At 40.9% G+C, this 14,608-nt stretch overlaps 1 protein-coding gene across 4 annotated transcripts; it reads right to left on the bottom strand.

The window, feature by feature from the left end:
- Positions 1 to 5,464: 5,464 nt before the first annotated feature.
- On the bottom strand, positions 5,465 to 14,533 carry LOC135555814 (coatomer subunit zeta-1-like). Of its 4 annotated transcripts, none has more exons than XM_064988564.1 (10): positions 14,426 to 14,533; positions 12,779 to 12,847; positions 12,548 to 12,632; positions 11,635 to 11,729; positions 10,352 to 10,407; positions 9,352 to 9,429; positions 9,057 to 9,108; positions 8,105 to 8,143; positions 7,244 to 7,276; positions 5,465 to 6,324 (listed from the first exon to the last, which is right to left on the bottom strand). In XM_064988564.1, the coding sequence occupies exons 1-10, from the start codon at positions 14,483 to 14,485 to the stop codon at positions 6,277 to 6,279; spliced, it is 615 nt and encodes a 204-aa protein (XP_064844636.1). In that variant the 5' UTR covers positions 14,486 to 14,533; the 3' UTR covers positions 5,465 to 6,276. The 4 variants fall into 4 exon arrangements, with proteins under 4 accessions (XP_064844636.1, XP_064844637.1, XP_064844638.1 ...); XM_064988565.1 differs by having other exon boundaries at positions 11,635 to 11,726; XM_064988566.1 differs by lacking the exon at positions 7,244 to 7,276.
- Positions 14,534 to 14,608: the final 75 nt, after the last annotated feature.

Genomic DNA, 14,608 nt, shown 5'->3' with positions numbered 1-14,608 from the left:
GCTAGCCTACCGTTGTTGTTATTTTATTCTTCCTCTTGTGAAGTTGAACTCTCTCTGACCTTTCAGCATTCTCTTCTGCCTCTGTCTGATATGAGAGGACGGAACCATGTGTTTGTGTGCGTTTTATTGCCCATACAGTTCAGACAGTGGCGGGACGTGAACACATTTGAGAAAACATCCGGAAAACAGATGTTAGTCGGCTTTAAAAAAAATTATCTCATAAAAAGGCCAGCTGGGTTGCTTTTGAGTCCGCTGTGACAGATGGAGATGTATCTGATATCTATTAACACTCACTCCTCGCATCTAAAAGGCCATAATGGATGTTGCGAGTTTCCTGAGGATGTGGCACACGTGCTCAGAGTCAACTGGTGCGTTTATGACGATAGCTTGTGCTGAGTGCAGCGAAGGACAAGAGAGATAGAGGATGTCATGACTGACCCTTTCGCTATGGAAATGTATCATCCCATGTAATTAACCAATTAATGCCATGTAATGCCACAGACTGGAATATATTCCGGAATTCATCTGATAACATTGAGGAGTTTACCACATCTGTCTCCGGCTCCATTAGTGCATCGACAACGTGACCATACAAAAATACCCCAACCAGAAGCTATGGATTACAGGCAACATCCACACTGAGTTAAATGATAGAGGTGCCGCTTTCAAGGAGTGGGACACTGATCCGGACGCTTATAAGAAATCCATCTCCGACCTCCGACGATCGATCAAACAGGCAAAGTGTCAATACAGGGTTAAGATCGAAACCCTACTATGCCTGCTCTGACGCTCAACGAATAAGGTAGGGCTTGCAAACTATCACGGACTACAAAGGGATACCCAGCCGCAAGCTTCCTAGCAAGGCCGCAGGGCTAGACAGAATACCAGGACGCATACTCAGAGCATGCGCTGACCAGCTGGCAAGTGTCTTCATGGACATTTTCAATCTATCCCTGAACTGGTCTGTGACATAAACAACTTGTTTCAAGCAGACCACCATAGTCCCCGTGCCCAAGAATGCCAAGCTAACCTGCCTAAATAACTCCCGCCCAGTAGCACTCACATCTATAGCCATGCAATTCTTTGAAGGCTAGTCATGGCTCACATCATCCTGGACCCACTCCAATTTGCATACCACCCCCACAAGTGACCAGCCTTTCAAAGAAATGTCATGGCTATAAATGTGAGTGCTACGGGATGATAATCTTTTAGGCAGGTTAGTCCCCTCAAAGCTCATCACCAAGCTCAGGACTCTGGGACTGAACACCTCCCGCTACAACAGAATCGTGAACTTCCTGACGGGTCGCCCCCAAGTGGTGAGGGTAGGCAACAACACATCCGCCACGCTGACCATCAACACGAGGCCCCTCAGGGGTGAGCGCTGCTTAGTACCCTCCGGTACTACCTGTTCAGCCATGACTCCATGGCCGAGCACGACTCCAACACCATCATCAAGTTTGCTGACGACGCGGCGGTGGTAGGACTGATCACCGACGATGATGAGGCAGAGCTTCAAGTTCCTCGGTGTCCACATTACTAAGGAGTTAATATGTTCCACAACACACACACACACAGTTGTGAAGAGGGCACGACAGCGCCTCTTCCCCCCCTGAAAAGATTCTGCATGGGCCCTCAGATCCTCAAAAAGCTCTACAGCTGCACCATTGAGAGAGTTTTGACTGGCTGCATAATCGATTGGTACGGCAACTGCTTGGCACCCGCCCGCAAGGCGCTTATACAAAGGATGGTGAGTTCGGATCAGTACATCACTGTGGCCGAGCTCCCTGCCATCCAGGACCTCTATACCAGGTGGTGTCAAAGACTCCAGCCACCCAAGCCATAGACTGTTCTCTCTGCTGCCACATATCAAGCGGTACCAGTGCACCAAGTCTGGAACCAACAGGAAACTGAGCAGCTTTTACCGTCAAGCCTTAATCCTAAATATCTAACGAAACGACTACCTGCATTGTCCCTTTTTTGCACAAACTCTCTTGCACTGACTCCATGCACACACACGGGACTCTACCCAAACACTCACAAATGCTTAAACTGACACATCAACACACACATACACATAACATGCGCACACATGCATACTGATGAGACACACATGCTGCTGCTATTTATTCTCTATCCTGTTTGCCTAGTCACTTTACTCCTCTATTCATACATACATACAGTGGCAAGAAAAAGTATGTGAACCTTTAGGAATTACCTGGAATTCTGCACAGATTGGTCATAAAATGTGATCTGATCTAAGTCACAACAAAAGACAAACACAGTCTGCTTAAACTAATAACACACAAACCATTTTATGTTTTCTTGTCTTTATTGAACACACCGTGTAAACATTCACGGTGCATGGTGAAAAAAGTATGTGAACCCTTGGATTTAATAACTGGTTGACCCTCCTTTGGCAGGAATAACCTCCACCAAATGTTTTCATGTATAGTTGCAGATCAGACCTGCACAAAGGTCAGGAGGAATTTTGGACCGTTCCTCTTTATAAACAGTTTCAGTTCAGCAATATTCTTGGGATGTCTGGTGTGATCTGGTCTCTTGAGGTCATGCCAGAGCATCTCAATTGGGTTGAGGTCAGGAATCTGACTGGGCCACTCCAGAAGGTCTATTTTCTTCTGTTGAAGCCATTCTTTTGTTGATTTACTTCTGTGTTTTGGGTCGTTCTCCTGTTGCATCACCAAACTTCTGTTGACCTTAAATTGGCAGGCAGATAGCCTTACATTCTCCTGCAAAATGTCTTGAAACTTAGGAATTCATTTTTCCATTGATGATGGCAAGCTGTCCAAGCCCTGAGGCAGCAAAGCAGCCCCAAACCATGATGCTCCCTCCACCATACTTTTCAGTTGGGATGAGGTTATGATGTTGTGTTGTGTGTTCCTTCCAAACAACACAACCTTAGTTTCATCTGTCCACATAATATTTTGCAACTGGAACATCCAGGTGCTCTTTTGCGAACTCCAGACGTGCAGCAATGTTTTTTTGGACAGCAGTGGCTTCTTCCGTGGTGTCCTCCCATGAACACCATTGTTTAGTGTGTTACATATCATAGACTCATCAACAGAGATGTTAGCATGTTCCAGAGATTTCTGTAAGTCTTTAGCTGACATTCTAGGATTCTTCTTCACCTCATTGAGCATTCTGCGCTGTGCTCTTGCAGTTACATTTGCAGGACAGCCACTCCTAAGGAGAGTAGCAACAGTGCTGAACTTTCTCCATTTATAGACAATTTGTCTTACCGTGGACTGATGAACATCAAGGCTTTTATAGATACTTTTGTAACCCTTTCCAGCTTTATGCAAGTCAGCAATTCTTAATCTTAGGTCTTCCCAGATCTCTTTTGTTCGAGGCATGGGTCACATCAGGCAATGCTTCTTGTGAATAGCAAACTCACATTTCGTGTGTGTTTATTATAGAGCAGGGAAGCTCTAACCAATATATCCAACTGATTGGACTCCAGGTTAGCTGACTCCAATTAGCTTTTAGCCTAAGGGTTAGCATACTTTCCCCAACCTACATTGTAAACAATTAAATTATGTATTCAATAGACAAGAAAAAGACCATCATTTGTGTGTTATTAGTTTAAGCACACTACGTTTGTCTATGGTTGTGACTAAGATCAAATTTTATGACCAATTTATGCAGAAATCCAGGTCATTCCAAGGGGTTTGCATACTTTTTCTTGCCACTGTAGCTACTTCCATTACCTCGTACCCCTGCACATCAGCTCAGTACTGGTGCTCCCTGTATATAGCCATTTGAGTTTTACTCTTTATTGTCATTTGTTATTCCCTGTGTCACTATTTCTATTTTATCTTTAAATTGTTTTGAAAAAGAACCTGTAGGTAAGCATTTCCCTGTTAGTCTACATCTGCTGTTTACAAAGCATGTGACAAATAATATTTGATTTGAAATAAAAGCTTTGGCTGTGGTAGAGGATATGTGAACAATGCTATAAAAAATGATGTTTTCAATCTCTGTAGATAAAAACAGACTACAATATGCCTATTATTGAATTTTAAAAGGCTTGGAAATAACCTAGGTCTATATGGTTTTTCAATTATTATTAGCATGTTTCTGGAAATTGCAATAAGCCTAATGGTAATGAATAAAACATGATAGGCTATAAGCATAGGCCTACCTTACTACAAGGTACTAGTTCTAGGCAATCCATGATGAGATGGACATTTTCACAGCTGTTTGATTGGGCTTGGTTATGAGATTGATTGTCATGGTAGTTTGTCAATTCCGATACTATGTCAACGATATCCCTATCAGTGACTTTTCATTGGAGAGAGGAAATTACTCCACATGAGATGCTGCAAGGCGGTGAAATGCCAGTAGATGGCAGCAATGGCATAGTTGGGGAAACGAATCCTTGGTGGGCTGTGTACGCAGACAGGTTTAATCATCAAGCCGATTATAATTATGAGCAGGCAGTTTCATGCGTTCAATAAAAAGATTAATTAGTTTTTGTTGCCGTTAAAACTAATGAATGGACCGCTATCGCCTAACACAATGTATAGCTTACATACCCTGTGTTGTGAACATGTTGCCTTTGTTTTCCCTATTACGCATTTATTTCCATATAGGCATATTTAAAAACGCCAGATTGAGAAGCGTTTTGTGGCGTGTAGCCTATAATAAAATGTTTTATTTATAATGCAATTCAAACGAAAATAGGCTAAACACGAATGGCAGTAAAATGGCATAGAACATCGTAAACTAAATATTTAGAGAGTTAAGATTTTTAGAAGTGTAGGCTAAATAAAGAATTTCATCCGTTTCCGTTTCTTCCATCCTTATATGAAAGTAGCAGGTGACCCTTGTACATTTGAACAATTGTTTATTTTAAAGAGACCTACATGCCCTCTTGCCATCAAATTCGTTCAACATTATCATTTCAAAATCGAAATAATTCTTAAACCTGTTTTCCAATTATATAATATCGTACCAGTTATACCAATTCCTAAATCTAAAGCATCGCAATGTAATCTAAAATAGGCCTACAAGCAACTTTTGTATGCTATTCAATTTCTTTACATATACTATAACATTTACCACAGACACGTCATTGTCCATGCTTAATTTCACCTTATTATGGCCTATATTGAACAATTAAAACGATATTTAGCACAGACTGATATGGAATATAGAAAGCTCCACCCTGCAGCAAACACGTCCAATCACATTTTGAGATTTAACAACTGAAACGCTTCATTGGCTCTTGCTATGAAGGCGGGGGATGTTGACGTAAGACCCTGACGTCCAATCAAAACAGACACCACACCCCATGTCTCATGACTATTCACAACTGAGATTACCATTGAAAATATTCATTTCAAAAGACACTGTGGGCTACAGCCTTCACTGCTCACAGGAACCCTTTTCGAAGAAACAAGAAAACACAGTGTCAAATTAGGTATGATATATGGAACAAGAGCCATTTTGACAACACAAAATATACATTTTAATTAGCTTGACAACAGGCAGACTACATTTGAAAAAAAAAAAAAGCTGTCAATAGAAATCAACAAAGCGAAAAATTATTAGCCTCTTCTTCGTTGGCGTTAAAAATGGAAATATTAAAAGTGTATTTGTCCATCAGACTAGTAACAAAATATGTTATTCTTATAGTCCTAATGGTGTTCTCAGTGCTTTAGAAAAAAACAGGCCTACCCACCTACGCCAACTTCGTTTTAGTATGAACACAAAATAATTCTAAAACAAATTTAACATGGGGTAACCAGACTTTCAACTAGACACAGGACTACTGTAACACTACACAGGCTATTGCCTTTTTCTGTTCAACTTAAAGCTTTAAAAGTGTAGTATAACATAACTTCATATTTCAAGTTCTCTGTAACATAACTTCATAATTATTGAAGCCCAAGCAACAGTTTCCCTAGTTGTGTAGGCCTGCACACATTACAACAAAATGCAGTTGATTTCTTGGTTTGGTTAAAACATTTTAGAGTATTTTGGTGGGTTAAGGGAAATTAACAAAATCATATGCTATAATCTAGCATAATATCTTGCAAATTATTGCAAATCAAATAAATTAAATAGATTATTTCCAAAATAATACATACAAAATGTCAGCTTGCCTTCATATGAAAAATGCCCATACTTGCCACTAGTTACCATAAATATAGCCTATTTAAGCATAAAACGCTAAATACACCTTTAATATTTACACATACATTCGTACTGTTCATTCCACTGTAAGACATTTGACCTTTGGACAGGCGGTGTAGATCATTTGAGTATTGACCACTTTATTTGTTCTTTGGCAGACTGCATTATCTGGAAAGAAAAACCCCAGAAAGAACACTTTCAGATTCAGTGTGGAAAAACAACATTATCACAGATCATATAGTAAGTAGCCTATTATAGTATGCAGTGTTATATTTATTGTTCATTGTGACACTTCAACCAGTAGGTGTCACTATTGTATTAATGTGAATTTGAATGGAACTGCTCACGCTTTCATTATTTACATGAAATATGAGCTCCTTAAACTTGCAAGTGTAACATCAAACGTTAAGTGTATTTTGTGTAGTAGACACAAAAAAGTGACAGTCAGTTTCTCTGAGCAGACAAATTAATTTTCATCTTGCTTAGAAACAATTTAATTCTATTCAACATCGGCAATGACATGATGCAAGTGTGACTCAGTGATTTATAAAATGTCACTCTAAACGAAATTCCACAAAAGAAACAAACTGCATTTTTTGGGCTGTTGAAACAGAGATGCATAGCATAAAACTACACACCAGGGGGCGCAAGGAACCCAGCTAAAATTATGAACTTGTGACTAGCGTTTACTGTCTACCTCTAGTCGTTTACGGTTTTGTTTAATGTTAGTGTTTATTGTTTTAGGTTTATTGTCAAGGTCTAGTGTTTTTATATAGGCAACATGACAATTCCATTTCTATTAGAGGATCGAAAGGTATTGTCATTGACATTTGGTTCCAACAAGGGAGAGAAACTGCCACAAGACAAATAGTTAATAGCTTTGGATATGAACCCTTCCTTGCAAGCAGGGTCTGACTCAGGAGTACAGGGCAGTCTGAAAGTCACACAGAGAGATGACCAGTATAGAACAGTCATGATGTGTCCATTCTATACACTTCATATCTATCTGCAACATTCTGGTCTTCTGAACACACCCCAAGAGACTCAAAATGTCCCATGTTGGAGGGTGAAGAGTGAGAGGACTTACATTGGAGGTCATAGCCAATTTGTCCGTAATGTGCTGTGAGGGTTAAAGTAGAGGGTTAGGAGAAGAAGGAAAGAGGAAGTAACAGGCAGAACATTGCATGAAGGTAAGAGCAATTCAGCAGCCATGTTGATCATGTAATGTGGCCCATTCCATAATTTACTATGCAGGTGTGAGCATGGCATCAAATCCAGATGCAGGTTAGTTCATGCTGGCAAAGCTGGCAAAATGATATTGAAAGCATTCTGTATGAATGCAGTGTGTTTGGCACTCAAAGAAAACACGATTCAAATGGATAAATCTATGTTTGAATGCAGTGACTTTAGTCAAATGGAAACCCTATTGCAGTATGATGTCATATAACTGGACCCTATATTTTAAATCAACCTTCAAACATTCAGGTACTATGAGTAGTAATATGATTGTTTTCAAATTGAACAATACTGGGAGAAAATTATCCATATATTGTGTACTGTGGCTTTATTCTACAGAATATTTAGTATAGAAATTATGAAAATGGGTAACTGGAAAGACACGAATCAGGGCTGGGGTCAAATCCATTTAAAATCCAGTCCATTCAGGAAGTACACCAAATTCCAATTCCAAAGCATTGAAGATAATTTGAATTTTGGTGTACTTCCCGAATTGACAAAAATTAAAAATGGAACTGACCCCAACCCTGATAAGAATCATGTTATAGTTTATATGTAATTAATATACTGTACATGACAGTATAATAGAAGGTTATGTCATCGGGTGTGAGCTGAAATTAATGGCTAAAGCTGTATCAATGGAAAAGATAATCATAGTCTATACATGCAGTGACATTGCTTTGTGTGTGTGTGTGCATGCGTATGACCTCACCTGAGCCACGCTCTGCTCTGACAGTGGGTTCTCATCCGCCTGGAATAGATACAGTAAAAGAGGGGACATGACGTCATAGCAATCACACACCATTAGGGGCTGTGTGTGTGTAAAGAGTCAAACACATAAAGCAAGCAAGATAACATAATACCCTTATAACAATCATGTGATGCCTTGCATTGCTAATGTAAATGCACTCTGACACTGGTGAATGTCAATGACCACCGCAATCCAATCAAAATGGCTGCCTCACACAAGGCATGCATTGTGCAAGGGAGTACTACAAAGGGCCCCGCTGCTCTTAAAGTGTACCAACACCTATGGTATTTCCTGGAACCCCATACGGACTCCTTGAAACACTCTGGGTAACCTCAGTCTAACCACTGACAAACCCAAGCAAGACAGACTTAGTGGACAGTTGTTCCCACATTGTGAACCTAAAGTGGCATGCTCTTTCACCATGCAGTTACCTGCACTGGATCTCCCTCAACCCCTCCCTCCCTCCCTCACTCGCCCTCTCTGGTTGTTGGGGCAGTCTGTTGCTATGCACACTGGCTTCTGTCCGTCTGTCCATCAATGTTACCAACGATGTAATCAAAGAGGTCGAAGCCGTAGGCTTGCTCTGAACCATCCAGCTGACAGTGTGAGGAGATGGGTGGGGTCGGGGGAGAGAGAGGACACATGTAAGAGGAAGATGAGATGGTCTTGGGTGTTGAGGGTATGGTGGGGAGGGGGGCTGAAGACTGGCATTTGGTGTTGTGACATCAAATAAGTTAATTAATTTTCCTCAAACATACAGGTTAATCAGATTCCACTAAACACAATCCCTACCTCAGTCGGTCCGAAAATATCATAATTTCCTATAGTCATCTGTGTCTTCGAGTATTGTACTCATATCAGAATCTGTATTCATCCATACAGTAGACACAGTCCGTGATTGTAGGTGTCTTACCCTGTAATTGACCTTCTGGATGACCTGTTGGGGGTCGCTTTCCAAGATCACCCTGGTAACACAATGCTCGGGTCAGTAACTCAGAGAACACAAGATATTGTACCAGTAACTCCCAAACCCCAACTCCATCCCATGAATGATACCTCAAATCAAAGTTTATTGGTTGTGTACACAGTTTAACAGATGTTATAGCGGGTGCAGTTTAATTATTATGTTAATAACCCCCGAACAAGGCAATCCAATTATCAACACAAATAGCAATGCAACATTAATCCAAATGCAATCTATACGTTACCCCCCGTCAATAATTTCGTCCACTACTAAGAAGACTCCGTCCATGTTGTCCAATAGACACCTTCTCTCCACATTTTTCCTGGAAGTAAGAAAACTTGATTGACTTACTTGAATTGTAGTTAGTACGTGGAGCCCAATCTGTGATTGGGTCTCATATTATTGCCTTGTGACCAGAAATGTAGGGGACACTACTGCTCACGTCACCTTAGGCTATTCTGTACATTTCAAACACCGACTTAAATTAACTTCCTGTAGTACCAGTTGTCAAGGTTTGAAATGATACTTAACAGTTGGCATTTTGTTTTTGTTAAATAGGAGAAAAACTGCATGAAATGAGTAGAGAGCAAACAGATGAATTGACTCTCTCCCTCCCTGCATTGCTACTGCATTGGTTTCTATGGTAACGGCTCCAGCCCCTGTCAAGCTGTTCCACTACACAGAGGGCTCTGGGTGTGTCACTGTCATCCGATCATAATTTAACCCAAAATAAAGAATCACTAACTTACTGCGGGCATCAACTGTTTCGGTTCCCCATATTTTGAACGCATGAAGGAAACAATTACACCAGAGTTACTCAAATCAGAAATGAACTTTTCTAATTTTGTTGACCTGTCCCCATATTTACATTTTTTTTCCCTTTATTTTACTAGGCAAGTCAGTTAAGAACAAATTATTATTTTTCAATGACAGCCTAGGAACAGTGGGTTAACTGCCTGTTCAGGGGCAGAACGACAGATTTGTACCTTGTCAGCTCAGGGATTTGAACTTGCAACCTTCCGGTTACTAGTCCAACGCTCTAACCACTAGGCTACCCTGCCGCCCCACAAGAGTGATGTTTTCACTAATTATTTACCAAAAGAAATGGAATAATTGTTTCTTGCGTGGCTGTTGACTTTGTTACGTTTTTCTCCTCAATGTTACTACAATCGTTAGCCTCTAACGGCCTCCTCACTTTTAAAATGTGAGGTTACTTCAACATAGGACAACACTTGTACGCTTACCTTAGGATTTGACCGAGGGACTCAAACAGACAGTTCAGTACAGCCATGAGCATGAGCTATAGGAAGAGAGAGAGAGCAGTGGAGGATGAAAGGAAAACAAGAGAATTGAGAGGTATAGATGGAAGCCAGGAGAACATAGAAAGGGTGTGTGAAAGAGAGAGCAAAAAGTCAGGTGTGGTTGAATCACTCTGCTTGTTGTATATAAATGCTGAGATGCCAGAGGGGCTGGTATTTCGCTAGCAATGTACACAGCAACAAGAAGTGCTAAAGAAAATGAAATTATCAGCCACTTATTCTCATGGGCATTTTCTATATATAGGGTCTCCATTGATGACATCATGCAGACAAATGACCTGTGGCATGTATTCATGGATGCCAATGGCAGTCAGGCTTCCCCAAAAATGTACCAATATATACAGTATATGTTTTTTACATATATTGTCTCTCCGCGTTGAATCATTTTCATTCAATTTTCAAAAGAGGCTGAATGCATCTCACCGGAGAAAGCATCCGAGCGAGCCAAACAGCAGCCCTCTATCTCTACGTATCGGCCATCTATCTGATGCCATCTGGTCCAAACTAGTATGACATTGAATGCAAGGGAAGTCAGTGAGCATTTGGCCTCCCTTGATTTTAAAAGTTTTTATTTTTTAAAATTGCCAATCAACATTGAGCTAAACTGAGCTCAACTGTGAATAGTCCTGGCGCACCAAACAAAAAGAAACAAAAAAAAGGGGGGGAGAAAGGAAGCCAGTCTGGATTTTGGCATCACTCCAATCAAATCACATTGTGAGCATACGTCATTGACAGAAACAACTTCATTTGTTGCATCTCATTGTATTGTTGTTCTCTGGTGCCTTTGCTAGCTAGCTCAAATTGGCACTTTCCTACGCTCTAACCACTAGACTACACTGCCACCCTACATACATACACACACACACATATATATATATATAACGGACGCAAGACATAATAATTAGCAGGTTAAAGATGAAACAACGCAATTATCACAACACAGATTGTAATAGGGGGGAAGCCATTTTTACCCATGCACCACTACTGAAAATGACATGTTGCTTTCTGAGATCCGAATTCTAAATTGATATGCGAGGGCTTAACGCAGACTTTGTGTGAATTATGCATTGATGTCAATGCAAGATTAGTGCAAAAAACTTGAGTTGCATGCGGACTGCGGATCTCAAGTCAGGATCCGGGCCATAATGCAGTCTTTGAAGCACCAGTCTAGCCTTGTACTCCTTCTGCATCTGAAGCACATTACCTACCTCATTCTCCTGTGAACTGCCCACCACGTAGAAGAACAGGTCAATGCTGCACTTATACACGATCGTCATCCCCTCCACAAAGGCAATCTCATCTGCTTAGAGAAATGAAAGAGCGAGAGAGATAGAGAGCGAGACGCTGAGATTTCAAGCCACCAAGTGACCTTTATTGCAACGTTAAAGCACATCCACACCTTATTCACATATACAGACATACCCAAGTGAGAGGTTTCATGGATGTCGCCAATAATGGAGGCTTCCAATTTAAACGAGTGTTGTCACATAAAATGCTAATCTCCTATGTGTGTGGGGAAGAAGGGATGGAGAGGAAGGAGGGATATTGAGATAGAGAGTGGGTATCCTCCTTAGGGGCAGGTGGACCCAGGGTGTCAGATGACTGCTGTGAATTTCATTGGAACAAAAGAGTGTGAGAGCTGTCTGTCGCTGAACTGGTTCCCTCCCCTTTTGTTCACTGTAAGGTGAGCTTGGGAGGACTGAAGAACCCAGAGGAACCAATACTGTTTCTCAACTTTTAGACAAACTAACCAATGAGGGTTGAGCCACAGGCTAATACTATAAAGCCTCATGGTTTTCTATGGTGGAGGATACACAGAAGGTGTGTGTACAACAGGTCGTGACCTAATAATGCTTTACACACAGTATCCTATTGACGAGAAGCCAAAGAAGACTGGTACACATATGCAATGATTTACATTATGATCCTGATTTCACTGACAATGCACATCTTCTCAACTCTCACCACATTGCTAGAAGATTTAAAAAAATATATATATATATATTTTTTTTAAATCTTAGTGGTTCATTAAAACTATAAAATGGACCAGAATATCAGGCCTCAAGCTCAACTATCCACTCCAATAGTCTCCTGGGACATTTTTATGGGGTAAAAACTCACTGTCAGCTTTGTGTGTCTTGTTGAAAACGTTCTTTTCAAAGTTCTTCTGCTCCTTCATGGAGGGGTAGAGCTCTTTGTCGTAGTACTAAAACACAACAAAGACAGAAGTTTGAGTCATTAGTTATGATTAATACACCATCTACAACAAGTGCTCATTTGGGGCAGTACTCACAACGTCGACTCCACAACAATAACCAACGTGGGTCGCTATTGGACAACTTATTAGCATACCTTTGATAGAAGTCTATTGCCATCGTTATCCAAAATGAAGACCGCTTTCACTGTGTAAAGTGAGGGTTCCTGAAAGACAGTATGACCACATGTTGACCAGAATCAAGGAATTTGCATTTCCATAGGACCTAGGCATGCTGAACACATTCCTAACAGTTATTACTAGAGCACTGATGATGATGATGATGATGATGATGATATTGGTGATGATAATACAGTCAAGTTATTCAAAAGCATGAGGAATACGACAAGATCAGGAAGAGATGAGAGTGTAGATGACGATGGTCCCAGAGCCTTCAGTTACTTCCATCCCACGGTGCCTTGGTTGAACCGGGCCAAAGTTCTGTTATGCACTGACTACCACAGACTCAGAGCCTAAGTGTATCACAGAACTTGGGCCAGGAACATCACATTCAGGACTTTATAGAGTTGAACTGGAGGAAAAGTCCAAACCAGTCATCCAGATGTATATGGCAATTAGAAACAGTCAATAGTGGAACAAATTCCTTGAACAGTTCAATGAGGTGCAGGTGTCCGGTAACCAGTTCTATGGTCCTTTGTGCAACATTACTTCATGCATTAAGTACAGTGAATATCAATATCAAGAGTGCATAACTTATTGAAATCCACATCCAGACACTGTACTGTGCAGCCATAATGACTGCCTACTAACAGAAAACACTGCAATTTACATAGAGCAATACATCAGTTAAAATGTTATTAGTAAAAAAAAAAATAAAAAAAAAGTGTGTATATATACGAGAGAGAAAGAGGCTGGGGGTCAAGTGCTGTACAGCGGGTATTAATCAACGAAAAGTAATTGCGGCCTTGTCCAGCGCTGCTTGTATTATTTAAAGTTTAAATTACAGTATAAAACAAACTGTAAAGTCGAAACGTAAACCTTAATTGATCTTAGTACAATGATAATCTGTCTAGAGTTTAGCTCAAAAGTGTGAAATTATTCTATACATATTTTGTTGAAAAACCCACCTGTGGAATCAAGTTTTTGGTAAGCGTAAAATGCTGCGCAACGCACCTCCTCCGGTTGAAACCAAATATCGTAGACGTGGCACACAATATATTCAGTGTTCACCCTTCAATGCTTGGGCAGGGTGATGTCACAGTTATAGTAAAAGTATAACGGATAACCGACACCTCATGCCATTCGTTTAAGTGTAAATCATAACAAATTGGGTTATAATATCAGATATGTGACATGGGGTAGCTTTTCAGACAGTATTCCCCTATCTCTGGGATGATTTGGCAACTGTTCGAGTTTGTACAACAGCAATTGCCCATTGACGAGGAAAAAGTACAACACATGTTGCTGCTGGTTGTGGAATTTCAGTACGCTACACTCAAATAACGCATAGACTACAGTCAGATAACAACGACAGTCGTGCAGAATACAGTACCTCCTAATGTCTGCTATCGCACCTGAAAAGATTAGATCCAGCCAGTCAGAGACCTCAAACAATCACGTCTTAGGCTGGCCATACTGCAAAATACTGAATACAACATCTTACGCAGCAAAGGGCTATAATGAATGCTATTCAAGCAATGGCCGACGAGGCCTAATCATGCGTTTGCAAGGTAATGCTCGTTTAGAAATATGTTTAAAGCGCCATATCCCTACCGATTGCTTACCAGAGACGCGATCTCCATAGTGGTTCTCTGGTGTTGACGTGGACAGGTTTGAGCTGTCATTCTAGGAGACCTCGCAAAATCCTCTGACTCATGGGTGGGCGGGCCTGGAGGAGGCTCCGCGAAACCAAGCCCTTCATTCGGCCATGTTGGCTCCCTCTAGTTCGTGAATGATGTTAGGTCCTT

The sequence above is a fragment of the Oncorhynchus masou genome, chromosome 15 (genome assembly GCF_036934945.1).
Source record: "Oncorhynchus masou masou isolate Uvic2021 chromosome 15, UVic_Omas_1.1, whole genome shotgun sequence".
NCBI lineage: Eukaryota > Metazoa > Chordata > Actinopteri > Salmoniformes > Salmonidae > Oncorhynchus > Oncorhynchus masou.
This window is presented reverse-complemented; position numbering and strand designations above follow the sequence as displayed.

Coding starts and splice junctions, on each gene's coding strand:
- LOC135555814 (XM_064988564.1), bottom strand. CDS start 14,485: ATGACAGCTCAAACCTGTCCACGTCAACACCAGAGAACCACTATGGAG. Junction 9,430..10,351: donor TCCCTCGGTCAAATCCTAAG/GTAAGCGTACAA, acceptor TCTTACTTCCAG/GAAAAATGTGGAGAGAAGGT. Junction 7,277..8,104: donor CAGAGCAGAGCGTGGCTCAG/GTGAGGTCATAC, acceptor TAACCCTCACAG/CACATTACGGACAAATTGGC.